Raw genomic sequence first — 24,542 nt, forward strand, 5'->3', positions numbered from 1 at the left:
ATATTTTGCAGTAAAAATATCCTTGCGAGCACATACAATCTCATTCTTCAAGCTGCGAATTGAAAAATGCTCTTGGTAATAATCGACTACTCCAGAAATATAAGTACGCATGACGTATGAAAGTAGCACGAACAAACGAGTAATTTATGTCGGCGCGCTTTCTGAATGAAAAATTAAAGTACTTAGACGGTTGTGATGCTCTTGAGATTTATATCCAAACTTGCATTTGCATATTAATGCGAGTAAAAGCACTGTACTTAACTCGAACCACTATTAGTGCACTCTCGGCAATGCAATATCTTTCCGCGGCAAGCAACATATTTTCACGCAATATACCAAAAGCTTATTACTGACATATATTACTGTTAATCTTGAAAAAATGATAATATTAATGATAAATAGTAACTAATACACACAAAACATCTGCATTTACAATTTTAATTTCTCGGTTTTTATTTATAAATAGAAGAATTATCTTTGATTTTTTTAAATATTTAATATATATATATATATATATATATATATATATATATATATATATAATATTGCTACAAAATATGATTTTTCATTATTCTCTTTCTCAGAATAGATTTATTATATAATATCTATAATACTAATAAAAAGTTCTTCATTGTTAAAATTGTCCATTGCAAACTATTTTTTGATCGATCGTAAATTGAAAATTATTAATGCTATAGTATCTAAATTTCAGAAAAAAACGAATAAAAACTTTAGAATTAAAATAAAAGTGTTAATCTCGAAAACATTGAAACATATTCATATTTTGTATCACTTACGCTCAAATAATTCTCTAATAATCTAAAGGATTCAACTCTTTTTTTTCAATGAGATTTAAAAATACCACAAGTTAACAAAATCCAAAGTCTGTCTCAATGTAATATATACGGATAACATATGATAGTTATTATAATTTAAATTACTGGAATACCAGTTGTTGTTATTATACACTCATTTTTTTTCTTTCTTACTTATTGCTTTTCCGCGACATTTACTTTTCATTAGGGAGTTGAGAAAAATCTGTTCTATTCAGAGATGTTCGTCTTATGAACTACCCGATCATTACGCCGGTCAGTGCTGACAAGAATAAACGAGTCACTTACATTCCTTGCAATTTTCTGTATTTTTACTTTACTCTTTAGCTTCAGTTATTTATGATAATTGGCGTAATTTTATCTGGTATTTCTTGTAATTATACTTTATAATTAAATAAATTTTATATTATATTTTTTATAGAAATGCAAGCGGAATGCTCGACCGAGATTCCAGACATTATTACTTTATAATTTCAATATGCTTTATTCGTTAATCGTGTTTTTACTAATTAGACGTATAAAAAGATAATATATATATTTATTTATACTATTTCTTTTGTCCAGCTTTTCTTTATAATTCTCTTCATTCAAAGACTCACAAAAATATGTTTTCGCATTTCTGTTGTGATATTTCAAAAAGATATTTTTTAGTTTTAAAACTTTCTACCACGCAGAAATATTTTTGTATAAAAATTCATTGTTTTATTTTAATTGAAAATCTGGTTAAAACAACGAATATCATTTATAAAGTGGATATTATACATTAAAACATTTTATACTCTTCTCTTTGCTGCATATTTGAGATATTATGCAAATAGCTCTTATTGATAAATATAATACTTACATAATATGAAATAAAAAATCAATAGAAAAGCAGTTATAAATCAATTAAATTTGTTTCCCTCGTATACACACACACACACAAACACACACACACACACACACACACACACACACATTTTTCGATATTTTAATTAGTGAAAATTTAATGAACAAACAAAAAATATTTGTCATACAAGTATTAATTTATGCAATTTGAAAGCACGCCGAGAGAGTAAAAATACGCTTCGTACGCTTTATAGTTTCAATGCAACGCACAACAGTCGTACGGCCTTTGTTTATGCGGAAACGAGTATAAAACTCGTCATCAGTGAATTCCTTTCTGCACGAGCAGATTGTGACGGCCGGAGGCAATCTGTACATTTGTTCTCCGTTAAGGGTACGAGAACAAGGCCGAATGTTACTCTTCGTATCGTACAATAACGATGATTAACTTCGTTCGCATCAAGTTTCGTTGAGTTGAAATTAGACGCACATATTCCTGATACATTCGACAAACGCGCTCATAACTCGAAGTAAACAACATTCAACAAACGAAGCTAATTTTAATAGCAGACTGAAATACAGTGAATATTCAACGATTCGCGGATATTTATTTTGAACATGCAATTCCTATTATAACTTTCATTAATCTCGGAATAGAAGTGCGGATAATAAAGAAAAAAATAGTTAATGTGCATAACGAGAGATTCGGTCAAATAAATAAATAATAAAAAATGATTATTTTAAATATACGTATAGTAATGCAAAATATTATAAAAATTTTTCTACTATTATTTAGCTGATCAATTTTTACGTTACGTTCTGTGATTATTAGAAATATGATACAAACATATTAATAACAAATAAAAATTAACACACAAAACTCATAAGTAATTATTAAAAAGAAATAAAAAATTATTTTATGTCACAAAAAGATTTTATTATATTCAAATAAAAACTGATTATCAGTCATGATCTGATCATTGATATAATAAACGTGATTTTATTAGACCACATATTATACGAGCAGTTGTTTAGTACTAATTCAATAATATTATTTATGAAAATGTAAAGTGTGCATTGAGTTATTTTCAGTGCAGTGTTGAACAAGTGGAAACACTTACGGGAAAAACGCTTCTAAAAAAATTGAAAGACTCCGCGATTAAATATAGCGCATGAGCAGCCGAGAAAAGTGTCGCCTCATTATGGTGCACTCACATTAAAGTTGCATCTATTCAGCAGCGACGACAAATTTCCGCTGCTACCTAATGCAATTTAAGGTATTGTTATGACACACATAGAGAGACTTGAAACATAGCACGGAAATCCGTTGATACCGATTTATATCGTCATTCATGATGATCCAACAATAGTATAATAATTAATATCTCGAACATTGAATTTTATTATCTTGATTAATTAATTTCGAAATATTTTATTATGTCGGAAAAAAAATATATATATATATATATATATATATATATATATACATGTATGTATGTATGCACAAGACGTTTTTATTTCCTCATAAAAGAATATAATCAAATTCATTATTATTTACATGCATAATAAAAAAAAGTATCGTTTTTTGCTGCATTTCATTTCCCTCGCATGAATGTATCTTTAATTATTATTATTATTGCATTACATTAAATGTGCACAGTAAATGAAATTCGCTATCATTTATCATCTATGAAAATGTTGTCGATTACCTTGCGGTGATCTACCATAGAATGAAAGAACCTTTCTTTAACAAACATCAATCTCTCATCAAATCACCTCTTAAAAGACACCTCGAGCATCTTTAATCTCATCAAATCAACCATGCGTTAATTTACAAAAAGCACTTGGACCGACAGACATTTTCCAAGACAACAATTACCGAGTCTCATGTCGGCATGAAAGAACGTGAGATCGAACCCGCCCTAATTGTGGACTCACCCTTAACGTTCGAGTTGATTGTTGGTAGCAGCGCGGGCGGACTAACGTGGGGAGGACAATGGAAATTGCGAGGTTGAAGCAGCGGCAGTGTAAAGACACTCTTTTTGCTCCTTTCGGCTTTAAATTGCTCGCGGTGCGCTCGACTGGCCGTGCGCGAATAGTCGGGATGGTTTTTTCGAGCCGTGTATGAAAGCTCTCGTAGAGATTCTCTCTCTGACTATCTTCCCTCCCCCTCCCCCCTCTCTCTCTCTCTCTCTCTCAACTCAACGATAACGGACTATGTTGTTCACGTACACAAATGCATCATTCGTGCACATGCACTTGCATACGGTACATGCATATGAGAATCGCGATAGCATCCGGACACGTTTGCGAACATATCTATGATGTTGGGTCTAGCTTTTCGATACACGACAAGTGACATATAGGGAGTAACCGTGTTACATTCATGCGTATTTAGAGCACAGAAACGTCGCGATACAATGCGCGATTAGCGGTGAGAGAGATTCTCTGAGGCACGAATGAGAAAAGAGCAGCATCACAGTTTTGAGTAAACGCAATTATTGGCTGAATACCTGTATTACAACGCGAGAGAGAGAGAGAGAGTTATTTAAATACGCGAGAGAACGATGCTGAGAGAATGTTGTAAATTGAGTTTTTGTTTGAAAAAAAAGAGACTATAAAAAATATGAATTAAGTACTCATGCTTTTCACTATTTGGCTTTACTCTCGAAAAGAATTATTCGATATGTGTTGTATAAAGTGCTTTCAAAAATTTTTAAACATCTAGATCTATTTTTCTCTGACTATACCGCGACTTTTCATATGCTCTTTTTATTCTATTTATACAGGTGAACTTTTTAATTGCGAGAAACTGCAAAAAATCATGAAAAGTGTGGGAAATTGTGGAAATTTTTTACTAATTTTATTATTTGCATACTCTCACTATTCATCAATTTATACATGACGACTGTGTTTTTGGTCTTTTTACATAATGTAGTATGTGTAATTTTAAATCATTTTTTATCCCTTTTTGCGAATACTTCTATAATTATCACTCAATTAGTAATACAATATTTTTTCTGTATTCTACAAAAAATCTGGATTATTTTTTAATAAAAATCATTATTATCAAAATATGCAAAAATTATACTTAAATAACAAGAAAAGAGAAATAAAGAGATTGTGTCACAATTAATTTATTTCGATTATAATAGATGTATGTGATACACAATTTTTTATATAATTTCATAAATAATTTTTACTCTAATAAATGTGAAATAACAAACACCGCATTCAAATTGCATTTTAATAACGCCATCAATAATCGTAAATTAAAATTACAATTAAAATGTGATCAGTCATATGACGCATAAATTCATGTTTTGCTTTATAAGCTGTAATTGTAGAGAAATAATATTAATAAATATTTACCTTAATATCTTCGAGTCACGTGATGTCAAATGTACTAATGTAAGGCATAGGCCTCTATATTTTATTCATGCTCTATATAAAATAAAAAAATAATTTTTGCACATTACGCAAATTAAAAATTAATAATTATTCTTAAAAATAAATAATTAATTTTTAATTTTTTTATATTTAAATTTAAATAAAAGTAAACTGCAAAAAATATCATTTGCTGTTCTCTTACAAGCTTTTAACATACTATTATAATACTACTTTATCCTTTTTATTTGAATTTATTAAAATGATAACCGTAATTAAGCCGTACAAATTTAATACTAGCAGTTGAAGATTAATTGTACTATCGAGAGTACAATGTTCCGTCGCATGAGCATTGACGTTTAGCATAATATCAATAGTCGAGTTTTCATTTTGTCAGGCAGATAGTTACGGCAATGTGATAGTAGAAGGACACGAACTGAATTAGCTATATAATACTTGATTATGTAAATGAGATATTCCCGATGGGAAGAAATGGATGGAAAACGTATATGGATTAGTTGTCACGTTAGAAACTCTGCATCAAACAGAAATATATTACGACTTCTGCTATTTTCAATACGATCCAATGGGGAATAGACACGGACAAACGTATGCCTTGAGAAATATTGATTCTAAAAAAATTTGTCCTATTTTTGGCATCAGACCTTCTATCATTGAAAATCTGCCGCTGATTTCTTCATGAAGTTATTTAGTATAATTTCTGTAGAGACCGCATCATACAATATTATATAGCATAAGAAATTCCGCAATGACTGCATTGCATGAACAGACACGCAAAGATCGCACATCTAAAACTTTTTATCGACTCATGTTCCATATTTTCACATTTAACTCGTTAATTTTACTTTATGATAATTATATATTTCCTGAATTAACTCTCTATTCAAAAAGTAACGTTTAAAACAAAAAAATTTTTGATTTTACAATAATCTTCACATAAATAAAATTATAAATTATTTAATAAAAAAAAAAAAGATGAATAGAATGTTATATAAAAATAAAACTAGCAACTTTATCACAGAACAAAATATTTAAATTATCATAAATTATCATTATAATAATAAAAAGTAAATTTTTCTATAATATTTAAAGAGTAATATTAATTTGAGAAAATTAGTTTTTTTTTAATCACTACATTCACGATTAATAATGCCTAGATCTCGATAGTTAATTAAAAATTTTGCGAAAATTAAAATTTTTATCGTAATGTAGAAACTTAGGAAAAACGCCAAATTGTTCTTTCATAATAAAAAGTCAATAGGTGCTGAAAATGTTACGAACTTTTTAAATATTCGCACTCTACAAGCAAACGTTGTATATATATATATATGTATATCTTAAATAGTTATAGAGCAAGTAAAAGGAAAAAGAGAAAGAAAGAGAGAAAACGAGAAAAGTTAAAAAAGTAAAAAATTTCGTCGTAAATATACGTATTCCTAAGCTGCCGGATACATACATGGTTCGCAGCCTCGCAGTAGCTGCAGACGACGTTCGTACAAAGTAGTAACGTCGTTCGATAACACCTCCTTTCCGCGAGCTTTCAGTTAAAAGATAAGAATCTTGGATTCGAGGCCAAGCGAGCGCACACTCCTCGGGGGCATTCTTTAGCCATCGGCAAATTTCGAAAGGGCGCTCGACCTCGCGAGACGAGAGAGGATAAGAGGGAAGGGGAGGGAGGGGGGGAGAGGCAGAAGGGATGATTGTATCAGAAATCGCGGTGGAGCGAGAGAGTGGTGGCTGACGGAGGTCAATCTTTCTCTCTCGCGTTCCCCTTTCCTTCGAGTATGTACACGCGCAAACAGATCCGGATGAATTGGAGCGACATAACTGACAAAAGGACACCAAATATCCCGGATGTATGTCGCGCGTATTGTATAAGTGCAGGGTTTTTTTTTCTCTTCTCTTCCTCCAATATAACCGTGTCTCTCCTTCACATGACCGGCTGAAAGGAAATCAGGGGAGTGCTCGATACGTTGCGGAAGGTCAAGCGCCCTCCGCACCAGACAATGACAGGCACTTCGAGTTTCACGTATAGGCACGTCGAGCACGTGTGTAGGAGAGACGAAAGGGGGAGGGGGGGTGGTAAAAGGGGAGGTAAAGGAGGAGGCGGGCGAAGGCCTCGAGGATGGATATATCGTGTGTGTTGCAAGAGCGGTGCTGTATCACCACCGTGTATCCTGTAGGTCACACTGGCGTATCGACCGACCGCGTGTGTATGTTACCTGCCAGTGTTGCCACCGACAGCCGAAATATTGCAGCGATCGAGCCGCGCGGAATCTTGGCCGCGATACGTTTCCCGGTGTGAATGCGTGGGCGAATCTTTCGTGAGTGACGTTAGGGATGTTGGGAAAGAGGAATGATTCCTGCTGTTACGTGACTCTGCAATTTTGCGCGATATGGTTTGACACCCTCCCTGTAAATGTGAGTCTCATATTCCTGTCAAATGTTGCGAGTGTTATTTGCGAAAAAAAATGAGTATATACAACAATTGCGACAAACGAGTGGTCTTTAAGAACGAAAGAATTCTGTCGATATTGATTAATTTAAATCACTCTCAATTGTCCTCATTCTAGGAACAGAATGCAGGTTATTGGACAATTCGTTGAAGATAATGGACATTTTGGAGAGATTGGCTGCTAAAAAAAATGTCCATTAAATTTCAAATGTATATTTAACCTGCTTTTTTTAATGTATAAATTATTTCGTATTTTTCTCTCCCTTTCTACATAAATATTCAAATATTTAACGCATTAAATTTTCTATTTCGAATTCTAAAAATCACCTGAAGATTACGTCGAAAAATTGTAAATTTTTTCAAACATGCGGTTTTATAAAAAGCACACTCGATAAAAATTAAGATCAAGAATCGCGATTTCATTTCTCTTGCATAAAGAACAATCTTCAAAGCGATATGAATCGTTCGCAACGTCTCATTCTCTCGAATTCAGACGAGAGAAAATAAAATATTTAAAGGACGTTACGTCATTGTGATCCCTTGTACCCGCTTCTACAGTCAGGCGAGAATAACGCGGGATTTAATTTCACTGCCAGCCAATCTATTTTATCTCCTACGTTTGTTTAGAACACACGTGCTTCACTGTGCGCAATTCCATTGAATTGAAGCTGAACTTATGCAATCTAATCGCGATGCGCTACACCAAATGTGTAGTAATCGTGTACTTTCGGTAAAAATGCATATTATGAAGGAAATAAAAGAATAGTTCCACTTAAATAGATTCCTCAATCGATTTGAAATCTTTTCTTAACAAAAATATTAACATTTTATAGATTCTTTCTTAATTAAAGAAAATTTTATTAATTTTATTAATAGCTTGTATCAAATCTTATTTTATTTTGATTAGCTTGAATAACTTAAATAATTTATATAATTATCATTAAAGTTTATAGAATATTAAAAATTTGCGAAAAAAGTCATGTTTAATTAATTTTATTACAGAGGAATGATTTCAACATGATTTTCTAAAATAAAATATTTACAATATTGCTTTAAATTCGATGCAATCGTATTGCATTCCATTTTTTTCTCGCGTAATCACGTATAATTCACTTGCTCGTGCAGTAATTCTGAATTATTTACAACTAATTTACTCGCCGATAAAATTAGTCTTTCTATAGATGTCTTTATCTTCCTTTTATTCTCTCTCCTCTTTCTGCCTCTAACTTTCACGCTGTGGTGTTTCCTGGTATGATGCATGAATCCACGTATTTTATTTTAAAATTCACATACTTACATATCTCGGAATACAACATCAAAGTTTCATTGTCGGCTCAGATATTTATTAGAGCGTATATGCTTATTCCGATGTTGCACTCTCGTTTCTATTCCGGCCTTTATTATAGCGCAAGTCATTTATTGTTAAGAGTTGCGATGACAGAGAGCCAAAAACGACAACAAAAAAATCATCATGAATCTCTACGAAACATGCAGTATATACAAGAATTGGAATGTATATATAATTCTAATCTCTTTCTCTGTTTTTTTTCCTTCGCAGTTGCCACGGAATCGAGAACCGGCATGTCGCGAAGCACGAAAAACGTCAATCGCAGAAGCTCGAGTCATCCTGGCCGTTTTCCTTGTAAGTCCATTTTCAATTTTATTTTATTGCGAATCTATATCTATATCTCCGGGAGTTTTCGATCGTGCGATTCCGCTCCGGAAATATATAGAAATGAATGTGCTATTCTGCACCTTCATTTCACCGGTTAGTACGAACATACGTAACTTGCTTTATCGATATCCCGCCGTTTGTTTTGTTGATTGTAAGAATGTGAGCCGTACATTCGATTTTTGTTTCTAATTTCCCTTTCCTGTGGTTTCACTGGCTTAAACCACAGCAATTCGGATAATTAAAATCATTGATTTAAATAAAATAACAGAACAATTTTCAATGATGAAATTGATAGCAATTACAAAATCGTTAAAGAATATTTATATGTGATACTTAGTCATTATAAAGTCATTAAAATAATTATTAATTAAAAATATATTACTATATTATCTTTGCCCAAAAGTTTAATTATTTTGTTCAGTTAATTTGTATAATTTATCAAGAGTATCAAGTACAAAATTCTTTCATTTGTAACATTATTGTAACGCTCTTGTATTTTTAAAAGCTTATACTCATTTAAATAATAATAACCAGGTATTTATATTTAAATTCTTGAAACTGCAATTTAATCAGTTTACAATTAAAAGCTCGACTGTTAAATTATAATACAATTTATAAGTTTTTCAACAAGATTCTCCAGATTTTTAATGAGGATTTTGAGGACAATAGTAAATTTTCTCTTGCGTACATGAGAATCATTGAGGCATTCATCCGCATTGAGTTGACGTCAATGTTGTAAGAAGAACCTCATTATTTTAACAGATAAAAAGCAGAAAACACTTAGGAATTGATCCAAACCAACAAAGCTACCATAACTTATGACTTGATATTCTCCTTACACAACTTTACGTTGGCGCCATTTTTACGATCAATAATCTCCCGCCTTTCGGTACGGCTAGATGGCACGTTCTACCCGGGCATGATCTTGTTCTAAAACTTGCTACATATACCGTGTGATAGCGCCACATCGAGCTTTCTAACTTTAGCAAATTTATTAATTTTTTATTTGATGTTCATAATTTATTGATATTCAGCTAATAATTGAAAGATTTTTATTTGGCGCGTTACATAGGTACGTAAAGTGCCTATGTAAATATAATATTAAATATAATAGAATATAATAACACATATAATAGATGCGCGTAATAAAATAAGAAATATAAGACAAAATACAAAATATAAAATAAATGCGATAAGACCGAATACAACGAAATAATATATAAACCTATATACATATATAAATACTGAAAAACGTTATGTAACGTGATAATTATTTTTTATCATCTCTTTAAAGATAATAATGTTAAAATACTTTTTAATGAGAATTAAAATAATAAGAAATAATACAATGAAAATGAAAATTTTATGCATGTATTGCCTAATACAATGTAATACATTTATTCATTCAGAATTTATTTGTTAACTGTCATTTATAACAAAGTAGTTGCTATGTACAACAAATAAATTCTCAGCGAGATAATTTACACTTCAATAGCTAATAATTTGCGGTTGTGTCGTCGTAATAAATTCTAGCATGTTGTCCAGAGCTGTATATGTTGCAGAAAACGGTAAGGATATTCGCTCGCAATGTGCGTGATGTAAGAAGTAATCGTGATACTTTGTAAAATTAAAACAATATATTTCACGTGCATATAAAAAAATCAAGATATAAAATATAATGGAATTAATATCTACCATACGATATTAGAGGCATATCTATGTTCATTAACTCAACAGAAAAATAGTGATTATTAGTATTAGCATCAAATTAGCATAATAAAATAATTATTAATTTATACTAAAAAGGAATAGTATCTCATATATAATGCAAACTCTTAAATATTCAGTCTAAGCAGTATTTCGAATTTTTAAAAATATTTTTAATATTTCTTTAGATTTTTTAATATTACTTTACTATTGTGCTATTTTCTCAGATTTCTTCCTACATGAAAAAAAATTATATTTTATGTGATTTATTTATAATATAATTTATTTTAGAAAAATGTAGATCTCAAAAAATTTTTGATAATATTTTAAAGCAAAATTGCTGAGTATATTTACGAGAGATATCTCTTTGCCATTAATTTCAACAAATTGTTTATTTTACGCAAATAATTAAAAGATGCGAATAATAGATATTGCGTTTTTGCATTGCAATGAAAAGGTGATACGGTGGTCAGGAATGAAAATATAACAAGCGGTCAAAGGGCCGCTTGGACCACGCGATTGCGTGGGAGGCTGCGTTACGACGATTCGCGTAATTATTTTATTTCAGTGCCGAGCTGAACTCGAATACTCCGTTTTCACAAACGTCACGCTTTTGTCCGGATCGTTCCTATGTCGCAGTTCCTTTTGGTGTCCCTTTAATTTCATGTTACACGTCACTGCATATGCATGAGCAATTAACGATGGACGATTGCGATGCGTGATTAAATTGTGTTTTGTTTAAACCTTTCTCTCTCTCTCTCTCTCTCTCTCTCTCTCTCTCTCTCTCTCTCTCTCTCTCTCTCTCTCTCTCTCTCTCTCTCTCTCTCTCTCTCTCTCTCTCTCTTTTCCTTGTCCATTTTTTCCTATCATCATGTTTAATTACACGTGCTTTTTCAACACGACCGATAACGTCCATCGGTCGTGTTGATGCGAACAAGAAGTAAGTCAAGGATCAATCCGTGCACCAGCCGGACGAATTTCGATAGTCCTCGAGTTATCGTGGGCGCGCCCGACCTTAACACTGATTGGTCGATATCCCGAAATAGCCGGGAGGATCTGATAACGTAGCCCCATGTACATACAGGGTGTCTCGGGAGAGTCTTTGATTAGTTTGGAATTAATTTTTAACGTGAATGTGTGTCGAGACTCCAATAATCCGGAATGTCGAGCGATTAAAGATGAAAAGCTTACCTCTGAGATGTAATAATTAAATATCCTTCTCTTTCACTTAAGTATATAATTAGACTTTACTTTATCCGAATTTTTAGTACGAGGTTAATTAGCTAGACATCTAATGGCAATATGAAAAAGTTACAGCAAACAATGTTCGTGCTTAAAAATTTACTTAAGAATAAGATTTGTCAAAGAATCTACCATTGAAGTTGAAATCTAATTTTAAATATACTCCAAGAAATTCTAGGAATGTTCTCTGCGGAAATGTAAATCCGATTCTGTTATTTTACACTTTACATAAAGATCCGTACAAAAACAACTTTAACATTTTTTACGCATTGTGGTCTAACAAAATTCTAATTTCTCTTATTTTAACACAAGTATTGCGCTAAAAGATTCTAGTTTATATAACAATCCTCCATCAATCACCACGCACGATAAATAATTCGCGTTGCTTCTCGGTTTCATTTCACCGAGGAAATTCAAATACTGACGTCATCGGATATTTAGTCGACCAAATTTACTCGTAGCGAACAAATTCACAAGCGTCGAAATACATTTGAGGAAAAGTCCGATCTCTATTCGGAACATGTGAAACATTTTCAAAACATTTACGTTAGGTTTTCCGGATAGGACAGATACTAGCAATAAGATTACTCGCATAATCTACACTCGTTTCAAATTTCTAAGCAACATGCACGCGCTATTTTTGCGCGATGAGATAATCGGTTGCAGGTGATCTCCGGTGGCGATGGCATCGCGACGCGCCGACGCGTCCCGGCGACAAGCCGTCTAGCAAACCTGCGCCGGAGTCGAAGAAATTTCGTGCCGATGAAAATTCGCGTATGTGATTTTCCGACATGTTTCAGGGACGTCCGGGCGCTCATAATCGAAGCAAAAATGCGCGATAAATTTAGGCAAGATTGTCGAATGCACATAGATACTTCAAAAGAAATTGCACTCACACAATGGGAAGGGTGAAGCCAGTTTTGTGCATGCAAATCGATTGGTAGATTGTATCGAGATTACTCGGACGTTTACTTCGCACGCAAACGTATGTTTGTGAGGAAATTCCCCTTTCTTGTTTCGGAAAATACGCGAAAGCGCCGTTAATATATCATATTATAAAACGGACAATAACCGTTATATATTTGTACAATCATTAATGATGTGTTAGATGAAAAGAATTAATATAAAAAAATCGATGATCGCTTCTATCGCTTATATATATTCAAAAACTCTAATACAATGATCGTCTATAATTAATATATATACAGGATGTTTCTAAACCTATGTCGGAGATTTTAAGGGCATATTCTAGGAGTCAAAATAAGAAAAAAAGTTCTTATAAACATGGGTCCAAAAATGTTTTCCTTCCGAGTTATAGTCCCCTAAAGTTGGTGGAAAAAATTGCAAAATGTTTTGTAGCTCTCGGAGACTTTTTCACAGATCGTTGAAATTTTGCACAGCATAATAATTAATAGTAACCTTAATAAGTTGATAAAAATTAAAAAATTAGCATCCCCTATATCTCCCCCTCAAAATCAAACGAAATTGCCAAAATTATATAAAAATTAAGATCACTATTAATTATTATGCTGTGCAAAATTTCAACGATCTGTGAAAAAGTTTCCGAGAGCTACAAAACACTTTGCAATTTTTTCCACCAACTTTAAGGGACTATAACTCGGAAGGAAAACATTTTTACCCACGTTTATAAGAACTTTTTTTCTTATTTTGACTCCTAAAATATGCCCTTAAAATCTCCGACATAGGTTTAGAAACATCCTGTATATATAAATATTTTTTTTTATTAAAAATGACCAACTATAGGGATATTTTGATGGAAATATTCCTATCAAGATCAACACAATATATTTTAATAAGATTAATAGATTTACATAACATCTTAGCATTAAATTATTTGCGCTTCACGTGAAACTTTAAGTACGCCAATTTTAAGTGCTTGCTGCATGCAAAGCAGAAATTACAGTAAGACGACGTTGACATGCGACAATATCACATGGTGTACAAACGTGGTCATATGTTCTATAGAGAAACATAAACAAAACAAGAGCTTCGGTGCAATCAAAAGCTAATCAGTCACGTGCGAGAAAAACGTTTGATAATGATCCGCGTGTCTCATTAAATCGGCTTGAATTCTCGTTAATGACGTGGACGTTATCGAGGCCAACAGCAGGCTGTTCCGGTTCTCCCACTCAATAAAGATGCGCACGTCGTGGTTTATTTTCGCGACGGCCATTTTTTTCTTCCTAGTCCGTAAATGGACACAAAGGGTTATATATAATAAAGATCGTAGAGAGAGAGAGAGAGAGAGAGAGAGAAAGAGAGAGAACTCGTAGAGGTTGGATGCGCGCGCGACGGGGGAGTCGGTAGCGACGAGCGAGGGTTGAACGGGGACGGAGCTTGCGCGGTGATGCAACCATTCGATAACGAAGGGAGGCGCGGAGGAGAGCGACGAGCTCTCGACGAGCGCGTGTATACCTTCGTGTGTATACATCAGGGGATTCGTTAAAGGTTAGCGGGAGGAAAACGCGTGTACGGTGGACTCAGAACGTCCTTTTATCCAGGGAGGACACGATGGTATCGTCCTGGGAAAAACGAAGATTCGGGAGTGATCATTTCGTCCAACATAAACGTTTCTCTGAGCTCCGTCTGAAAATCGGTGAGCTTTGTGAGGTAGCAGAAGAACCGTAAGAATACCTCGGTAAGCGAGAGACTTGTATTGTCTGCGGAAAGGACTGTAAGAAAGCCTTAGTATCGTCGTCGAGGGGATTGTGAGGGTCTCGAGCTTTTATCACGGGTCTCAGAGGTATAAAAGCTAACGGTACCGTCCGTTTTTGAAGCATCCATAAGCACGAAAATGACAGAGGAAAATCACGTTTCACGACTGTATGATAATACGGGTACGACATTAGATAGCGAATGCTAAATGTACTAGGAAAGGAGTTTACTCGTATCGTTCGTCAGCAGGGGATCACGATAATTTTACGGAAACCAATATCGCTCGTAAGACGAGTATAATGGTCTACATGTAAATCTACACGTTCGATGCTGAACGAGGGAGTCGCAAAGGGAGTCAAGGATATGCACGACGCGGGCAAGGTAATGTGGATGAACGACAGTGTCCTCTACTGAATCTGCGCGGTATCTCTCCTGTAACATGAGATGGAGGACTTGTGAGAGGTGCGGCGAGATCGGATTTCGCCGTTCGATCGTTCAGCCTTACGTCGTTCGGTCAAGGAGACACTCGGCGTTGACGTTGACGTTGACGTTGGCGTTAGCGATACCGAGGTCGGACGCGTCATCGATCCGGAAGAGGAGACTGACCGATCGTCGGTACCGACAGACTGGCGACCACCCCGGAACACCGGGGGGTGTAGGGCGTCGCGATCGATTCGCGAGGGAGCACGACCTTCGAGAGTCACGTGCGCCGTACCGACCGAAAGTCGATGATACGAGCGGCTGCCGTGTACGTGAGGGATTCGAGGCTTAAGGAAAATCCACATCGGGATATTCGCGAAGCGAAGGAAGCGGAAAAAGGCTCGTCCTTGATCGGCGCGCGCGATGCCCGGGGGTTGCTTCTATTTCCGACCGTCCGAGAATAATCCCCGGCTCTGACTCCTTCCCGCCTTTCTAGAGTCGCGGTACGAGTCGCGGTGTTGGTACCACCCTGTAGAACGCGCGAGTGCCCGTCGACGGGGGATCCAGGATCGCGAAGGGCCTAGCTATATATATATATATATATACCGCATTAGTGACTGGTACTACCGAATGCATATGATGTTCAGAGGGCTGTTTGGCGATGGTAGCGGCTCGATACCGCAGTCAATGACGCTGGCGTTCTAATTTTACCGCGATGTAATATCGCGCGCCGATGGCGATTGCACGGGCCAGGACTCACGTTTTCCGCTCGATTCATCGTTGCTCATGCCGGCCGATCGATACATCGTCCGACGTAGAAAATTCCGCCCCCGAAACGCGTCGCGGCAGCGGCGGCCACTCGACGTAATAAGGACAGTTTATACGTCCATGTAAAGCGCGTCCCCGTCGCCGCGACATATGGTACACCAGGTATATCTACGTAGACTACGACGACACATCGCCCACGCAAACAGAATCCTTTTCGTTCTAGATTGAGCTTCTCGATTTTATGTTAATTGAGCGGGACGATATAAAGGATTTCAATTCACTCCCCAGCGGACTTTTCTACGAAAGAGATATTTTGTATTCAGAACGAGATCGCGACCGATAGAGAGAGTGGATAGAGACGTGACGTATGCAACCGAGACTTTAATGCACGCAATTACAAAGTATTAGCATTGATCGCTATCGCGAGAGCTGCAAGAAGTTCTGCACGAGATTCTTATTATGTATTTTATTCCTTTGAAAAACTTTGTTCGCCTTACATACTATTTATCTACTTGTTATAGCGCTAACAAAGAAAGTAATATCGAAAGAAACGAAAATTAAAAGGACAAAAAAATCTGACGGTGATATAATCGATCGAAAGCAGTGAAAAACAATATCGATATAGTCATTCATTTTTAGTAGAGAGTTGCAATAAAGATTATAAAATTATAAAAAGGATACAAACGCACTTTATCCAAGGATAAGCATCTTGCGAATCTGAAAAAAATCTTAGGCCAATATAATGATTGAAAAATCTCAAGACACACGATATCAACAGCCGTTCATTTTTGCAATTCTTTTTAAGAGAAAATAAAATCGCGTAAAAGATACGAGTCTCTCGCTCTCTCTCTCTCTCTCTCTCTCTCTCTCTCTCTCTCTCTCTCTCTCTCTCTCAAAAGAAGATGAAAAATCAATAATCGAAAGGAGATACAACGAAATACACTTTCGGGATAAAAAAGCGACACGATATCGGATCGCTCTCGAAAACGAGAGTCTTCCGAGATATCCTGCGCGAAAGCACGAACGACTTGAAGATTATCCACGCGCCGTTCGCCAAATCCTTACAAGCCCGACAAAAGTACGAGTCTCTCGTGTTCGATGCGCATGTCCAGTGCCTTGACTACCGGGACGCCTATACCTTCATCGGCGTCGCGAAGCACTCGGGAAAGCGACACACATATCAAAGTTTTGCCGCGTGTTCACGATAAAGTCGCCGCGCGCGCTTCGGTTGAAGATATCGCTGCGAAAGAGATCGGCAAATCGAGTGTATGAAAGTAAGAAAAATCAAGGCTGAGATCAATTGTGCGCGAGAGGAAAAACTGAAAAATCTATCTATCGCGCAAGGAAAACGAAAGAGATTTTCCCCGCGTATACTATACGATATATTGGAAATGGAGAACGCTTGAATATCGTGGACCTTTTTTATTACAATATTATAAACAAAAAACAAATCGGCTGTGCTGCGCTAATTAATCACAGAGCTTAATGCACGCGCGAGCGCGCTTCGTCGAATTTTTATTATTGCTCGAAATCGGCTGTGCTGTTACTTGATCAGAGCTTAACACACTTATAGTGTTACCGTTTAGTGTTCGTTCATAGTTGCCCGTTTCGGGGCGCGAATTGAGAGAGGAGAAAAAAAAAAAAAAAAGAAAGAGAAGATCAAAGAGCGACACCTCGATATTTTTGCTACGTTTTATGTAATCGCCTGTTTACGGCGACCGCCCGTCGCGAATAGACCGAATCAATTACGGCTCCGCGAAAATCGGACTGCAATTAGCGATCCCGCCCGTCCTCGCCCACCCTCCACCCCCGTCCGATCATCGACTGCCGTCGTGCCGAAATCGGCCGAAAGACCGACGCCTGCTTTTGGAAATTTACGCGTTCGCTCGCGCAACTTGGTCCCATAAATCGTCGAAGCAACGAAACTCGCGTTCCTGCCACTACATTTTGAGATCGATCGCCGTACACCGGAGACGGACAATCTCTCGTCGGCGCGATCGATTGCCTGTTTGTCTCCAGGCTCCATGGAGGAGAGAACAACTCGTCGTGAGAAAACAACTCTAAATCTCGCCCACGAGATTGGGAAAGCTTCTACACGAAATCGAGACAGTATTCGTTTCTCGATTAGTAATCATTTCTCGTCACTTGCATGCGCAAGTACATAAATTTGTAAAAAAAAAAAAAAAAAAACACATCTAGAACGTATTTAGAATATCTTTGCTTACTGGTTACGGCAGGAGCTCAAAATGAAAACAATAGTACGATGTAATAGATGGAGGCTCAATGTTCCTCGGCGAAATTAACGCAATCGCCGCAATCATTATTCACGCTCAAAGTTATTTCGTCGATAGTCTGCCGTTGATATATCTACACGCCGCTCACAAAAAAAAGAAAAAAAAAAAAAACTTTGATCATGTCGTTTCGTCATATTCTGCGAAAGTGCGTGGAAAAAACGCGCCGTATGATCGTTCACGCGCTCAAGAGATGAACCACCGCCGAATTACGGATGGTAATCGAGATTGTTATTGCGAATCGTTATCGCGAAAGCGGAATATCGATGCGCGAATTTAAACGATGTCGAAGCTGACTCGACGCTTTTGGACTTCGGCTACGGGTTGATCGTGCCGACGGAGAAACTGGAGTCAATCGAGGCCGAACTTCTGCACAGCCATGACCAAGTACGGCTTCGCCAGGTTAGCTCTATGGCGGCCAAGGCGCTCCATGACTTCCCAACAGCCGAACAACCAGGAAAACAACCCTCTAATGTATGACATAAGAATTTGTACTCTGCACTCTGATATGTATACAGGGTTTATCGGAGATTGCGCGCTTTCCGATTATATAAGATTATATAAGTGACACTTGAAAAATAATTTGTCGTAACAAAAATTTAACGAAAAGAGATTTACTTAATATTACTTAATGTTAACAAAAATTTTAACGCTCACGAATTGTCCCACAGAGAAGTTTGAACAAATAAAAAAAATCTTATTCTTCAATTAATTTTAAACAAACTTGAATTTAATGAAACTCTAATTTCGGAGGGCGCAAAATATACAAAATTTCTAAAGACAACGATAAAGCCGAATAAATGTGCTAAGGAAACATAAAATTTGCGTGCATGAGAAAGCGCGCGACTTTTGGTGTATCGTGTATATGTATTTTTTTATGCAAATAAAAATTTTTACGCTCTAATATGCTGTGTGCGCTTTGGATGTTGCCGTCGCTGGACTCGTTTGCGAGATCGATTTCGTCTCGGACAACGAGACCAAATGTTCACAATAATATGCGCTGCGTTCATACAATATTCAAGAGCTCTTCACTTTTATATTAGTCTTATTTAATAAATGTATCGTTGTATACCCCACCACGTTATACTTCCTTACGCTTCACTTGGCTTGCTCACAGATTTATCCACGCCTTTTTTTCGACGTATGTCTTCCTTTAGCACATTTTTATCCTCCAACCACTACAACACCAGCGCTTCGTATTTCTGGCTTTATGTGTGCTCGGCGTTGAAAAAAAAAAATGGTGAGCTTGAAAGCTCGCGCGAGAGCGCGTTGCCGTGAATATATATAATGTAAAGTACACATTAAGTACACTCTTCGTAATATACTAAAACCTCTCTCTTAATTTTCTGTGTTTTAAAAAAACGAGCTTTAATATTTATCGAAAAAAACCTACTCTCTCCCTCGTTGCAAAAATAAAAATCAAACTACACACAACGAAATTATTACGCCCCAATTTTCCCAATGTTGTTCACGGCCGATTTCACTGATGTTAGTTAACTTTAACCGTAATTAAACTTTCCGCTTGTCTTCTTCTACTTTTAAAAAAGAATGAAGAATCAATGAAACTAAGGTTTAATTGACATCGATGAACTTAGCTTTTATCTGATAACGTCAGAATTCTAACAGTTTTTATAAAAATAAAAGAGAGTACAATATCAATGTACAATAATTTATAATTCCAAAATTATATTATAGCACTTGGCTATTTTTTATCTTTTTTATACATAATAAAAAATTATCTTTTCGCTTAAAATAAAGAAAGGAAGAATTTAGTACATTTATATCCGAAAACTAATTAGTTTAGTACCGTAAACAAGTCAGTTCATAAGTGACATTTACGTGACCCCTCATGTTGACCGCATGTTTTTTTTTTAAGCAGTAACAAGCAATGTGGTAAAATGACGCAATAAATCGCGGTGAAATTTATGGCAGTGCATTATTTTTAGCCCAGACAAATGAATGAGAGAGTATATACGAGTCGATTGTCAGAAAGTCACATCGATTACATGGCTCGCGGACATTCGTTTTACGTCGAAATAAATATTGCTTGTCGTTATGATATCTGATTAATAAATTGTGACTGCAATTCTGCACATGTGATCAATTTTGTTGCTATTCTTACAATGCAATTTTGACAGTGCAAACGAAGAATATCGTTACAGGATATTGGAAATAACTAAATTTAATTGTGAATTGTACTGATAGTTGCTATGCAAACAGTTATTGGTATCATAAATTTTCTATAATAACTCGTACACATATTAGTAGTTTTGTAAAAAGATATACAATTTGTAGCATAAATCTCGTGCAATAAAATCATGCAAATTATGATATATTAAAGTCATTAAAGACCGATAATCATTAAATTCCGATGAAATATGAACAACGTAACATTGATGTAAGTTAATATTATTGCAAATGTATAAATCCGAAATAATCTGAGGCCAAATAGCAGAATCCCGAAAACTTGCTCAAATTAAACATTACGGATTCAATACACAATCTCATCAGTTGTTCTCCAATCTATGCCACGCCAGCGGGATCGATCGGCGGTAAAAATAAAAGATCGATCAAGAAAATTGCGCCATCGAAAGAGAACTCGGTGCAGTCGAAGAAATGAGTCGCGAGCAAGATTACAAGCTCTAATATAGATCAATAAATATTTATGTATACCGTGCATCGCGCGAAGAAGAGAGAGAGAGAGAGAGAGAGAAAAGAGGAATAGAACTATAAACGCTGCTCACGAAATTACTCAAGAATGATTAATAGCTGAACGATTAATACTAGTAGGCGATGGTATTGGTGTGCAACTGCTGCGTATCCGAAAAGATATTTCGGGAGTACGGAAAGAGATCGTCGGAGCCAAACAGCGAGCTGACAATAAGAAACGCGATTGAATTGAGCACTTAATTCGATTTGTCTTACAATCATTCCGTTCTCCGAACTACTCCCGATATGTTTTCCGTCAGTGAATCTCGAACAAATAAAGGTCACAAAGATATCATTCTCTTTTGTGTCAAATATATTTACTTGAAAGTTCAAAATGGAATATGCTTGAAGTAATCAGCAACCGATCGATCACTCTCTCTCTATCTTTGCTTCTCTTAATGAACTGACTTCCTTATTCTAAACTACTATACGAAGTTTCGATCGACGTGATATAATAATCATCAAGATTGAAATGTTGATGTGCTGTCGGAATGTTAATGTACGGCATGATACATTATGCACAGAGGACAAAGAAATGCGTTCACGGCTAGATATTGACTTACACAATCGCATTGCGTCAATTACGAATTTTCACTGAACTTCTGAATTACATCTAGCGACCGCACTTTTTTATTCCAGACTGCTGCTACGTAAAGTTTCGATTGGCATGACGTAAGATAGTCGAGGTCGAAACGTTGAATTCACTCACACATATGGCAACTTGAGATGCATTCGAGGTGAATTTTATATTTAGACGAGATAGTTACGCAAATTGGTTATATTGAGAAGAAATTAAGATTTTTATACTTTCTTAAATTATATTCAATAAAAAAAACACAATTGATTATATTATTAGAACATTATTATTTATGCATAAATAATTAATAATTTTTTTAATTACTTAGTTTACTACTTTCGTAAAAAATAAATAATAAATACATTTTTTCGTGGATTGATATACAAATTTATATTATAATTAATTATTAATAATATTCACGAAATAAATTTATTTATGTATAAATGTATTTTAATGATAATGAATATATGGACATATATTACAAATTAATATGTAAAATTAATTATTACAAACTGCAATTAATTTGACCATATAATTTAGAAATATTTTTATTCTATTAAAATTTTCACTCGTTATATATACTTATTATTCAAATAAAATTATATCCACCATTATCTTTACACAAATACAAATATTACGTAGCATTGACGTAACAGTACATAGAATAGTTGAGGTCGAAGTGTCGATTCGGCTCGCACACACTAAACCACATTTACATTATTTAGTCATGACAGAAGCAAGTGCACATTTACGGCTCAACTTGCGTCAGAATAGTGTTACCACGATAAAGTGAAGATACAGAATGCTACATATATTTCTATATCTTACGGCAGTGTTAAACATGATAGGTGCGGGAAGTAAAAGAAAAAAAAAAAACCACACTAAAAAAATTATGCAAATCGTCGAAGCGATAGTATCAATATTCAGTGAAATGAGTATCGATGCTTGATGCAATACAAAAAAAGAGCGCAGTAGGAATTCAAAGTTTAAAGTTTATTCGAGGACTTTAAATATTTTGCGGAATTCGATAATATTAGCGTCCAATAAAAACAACAGGCAGGCAGAAGAGAAGAGTGAGAGAAATCCCGGAATTATCGTAATGTATTGATCTTGTTCAAAAGAAGAAGAGTCGGAGAAAAGAGCATGTGTGTATTGTACAGTCGCATCAAGTTCAATGTACACAGCGATGATTGAGTAAATCTACCTAAATGGATAGAGACAACGCGAAATTGAAAGCGGAACGGGCGGATATATGCGGGACGCGTTCCAGAATTTTGACTTCTCGTGCAAATTATGGTTACAATGTGTAGGCGCAGCAGTCACGTCGACGCCCGCTCGATCTGTCAGTTCTTTTTTGTCGGTTTCGTGTGTTCGACGGGTTCGCAATCGTGTCACGCTTTTGCCGGTATTGATCTGCCTTTACTCCGCATTCCACGGCTCTCCTCTCTCTCTCTCTCTCTCTCTCTCTTTCTCTCTCTCTCTCTCTCTCTCTCTCTCTCTCTCTCTCTCTTTCTCTTCCTCCCCCACGCAAGCAACTCTCCGCACCTACTCGCCGCCCCCGCACACGATGGATTTTGTGTGCACATAGATGTATCATACATCCTCCTCCCCCGCCCTAACCATATAATGGCATCATATAGGCTAACAATAAACGTCAGTCTAATCCTACATATGTACTACGGTTTTAGCGCATAATCGCCCAAATGTTCCGCCGTCAACGACATCGACGTATAAAATGTCTCGGTTAACGGGTATTTTGCCCCGTATCCTTGCCTATATTTAGCACAGTACTTCATGCTAAATGTATGAAAGGATTTTCTATGAATTGCAATGCAATATAGAAATGACAGTTTCAGAATTGTAAATGTAAAAAGAGTAAAGAGAACTTAAATAGGGAATGGTGTTTGCATTTATAAAACATAAATAAAAGTGGCAGACTATTTTTTAAAAGACATATTTGAGAAATATAATTACCTTCTTAAATCGAATAAGAAAAGATGTATTTTTGTTATGCTTAAATCCGTGAACAAAGCGATCGTACGAGTTGAACAATTAAAGAAGAATTAATCGAAATGAGAATTAGCAATACTGAACACGTGTGACAAATGAACATGGGACTTTATCAAACAAAAGATGAAGAATTATCTTCACGTTGTATAATATTTTTAAAACTTGATTCTTACACATAGGTTTGATTCGATTTTTTATTCGAGAAAATTATATTTGTAAATTTTATCAATATTAATACATCTCTATATATTGTATAATCAAGAAAAATGACGCATCTAATCAGATTTTCGTTAAAAGAAGATCAAGCGAATTTATCAAAGAATCTGTAATCGCAAAAAAACACGTGATATCTGGACTCTATGCAATATACGATGATCGATATCGCGTTATTTGACATCCTTTTCGCCCGAAGGAAAATCTGACATTTTACGCGAAAGCGCGCTGTATATGTCACATATGTTTTATCGCACGCGACGCGACCGCTTTGTCGTCACCACGAACGCGTTTATTTTAAAAATCAAAGTATCGATATTGGAAAAAAGGCACGATACTTTTTCGATAGAGGAAAATATTCATTACAACAAAGAGCTATCTTTAGCTATCCTCTAATTTGTTCAGCTTAATCATTGTAGTTATTATAGAAAAGGTAAATAGATTTCAATCGTACGGTGAAATATCGGTGAAATATCTCTATCAAATAATTCGTACAAAATAATTTCAAGATTTAAAAATAAATTAAGTTTGAGAATAAATGATAATTTTGAACTACTTGGTATATAAATAGTAATAGAGAATAATATTTCGAAAATGTAGTAGTCTATTCAGTCTTTGGTATTTTCAGAAAAATTAAAAATATTTTCCATATTAACATAAAGTGCTCTCATATACCTGGATATTTATTTAAATCTCGATGCGTTGCAAGCAACAATAATGCTATCATTATATA

The 24,542-nt window shown here is 35.3% G+C and overlaps 1 protein-coding gene across 8 annotated transcripts in view; it reads left to right on the plus strand.

The window, feature by feature from the left end:
• Positions 1-24,542, plus strand: part of Ih (hyperpolarization activated cyclic nucleotide gated potassium channel Ih) — a 130,702-nt gene that overhangs the window by 18,877 nt on the left and 87,283 nt on the right. For 6 of the 8 annotated variants that reach the window (XM_072903943.1, XM_072903944.1, XM_072903946.1 and 3 more), the window contains exon 3: positions 9,080-9,163. In XM_072903943.1, coding sequence (XP_072760044.1) covers positions 9,080-9,163 — 84 coding nt within the window. Of the gene's footprint in view, positions 1-9,079; positions 9,164-13,904; positions 18,775-24,542 lie in introns of those variants that run through there. The other 2 variants (XM_072903950.1, XM_072903945.1) reach the window with 2 other exon arrangements.

The sequence above is a fragment of the Anoplolepis gracilipes genome, chromosome 12, assembly GCF_047496725.1.
Source record: "Anoplolepis gracilipes chromosome 12, ASM4749672v1, whole genome shotgun sequence".
NCBI classification, from domain to species: Eukaryota; Metazoa; Arthropoda; class Insecta; order Hymenoptera; family Formicidae; genus Anoplolepis; species Anoplolepis gracilipes.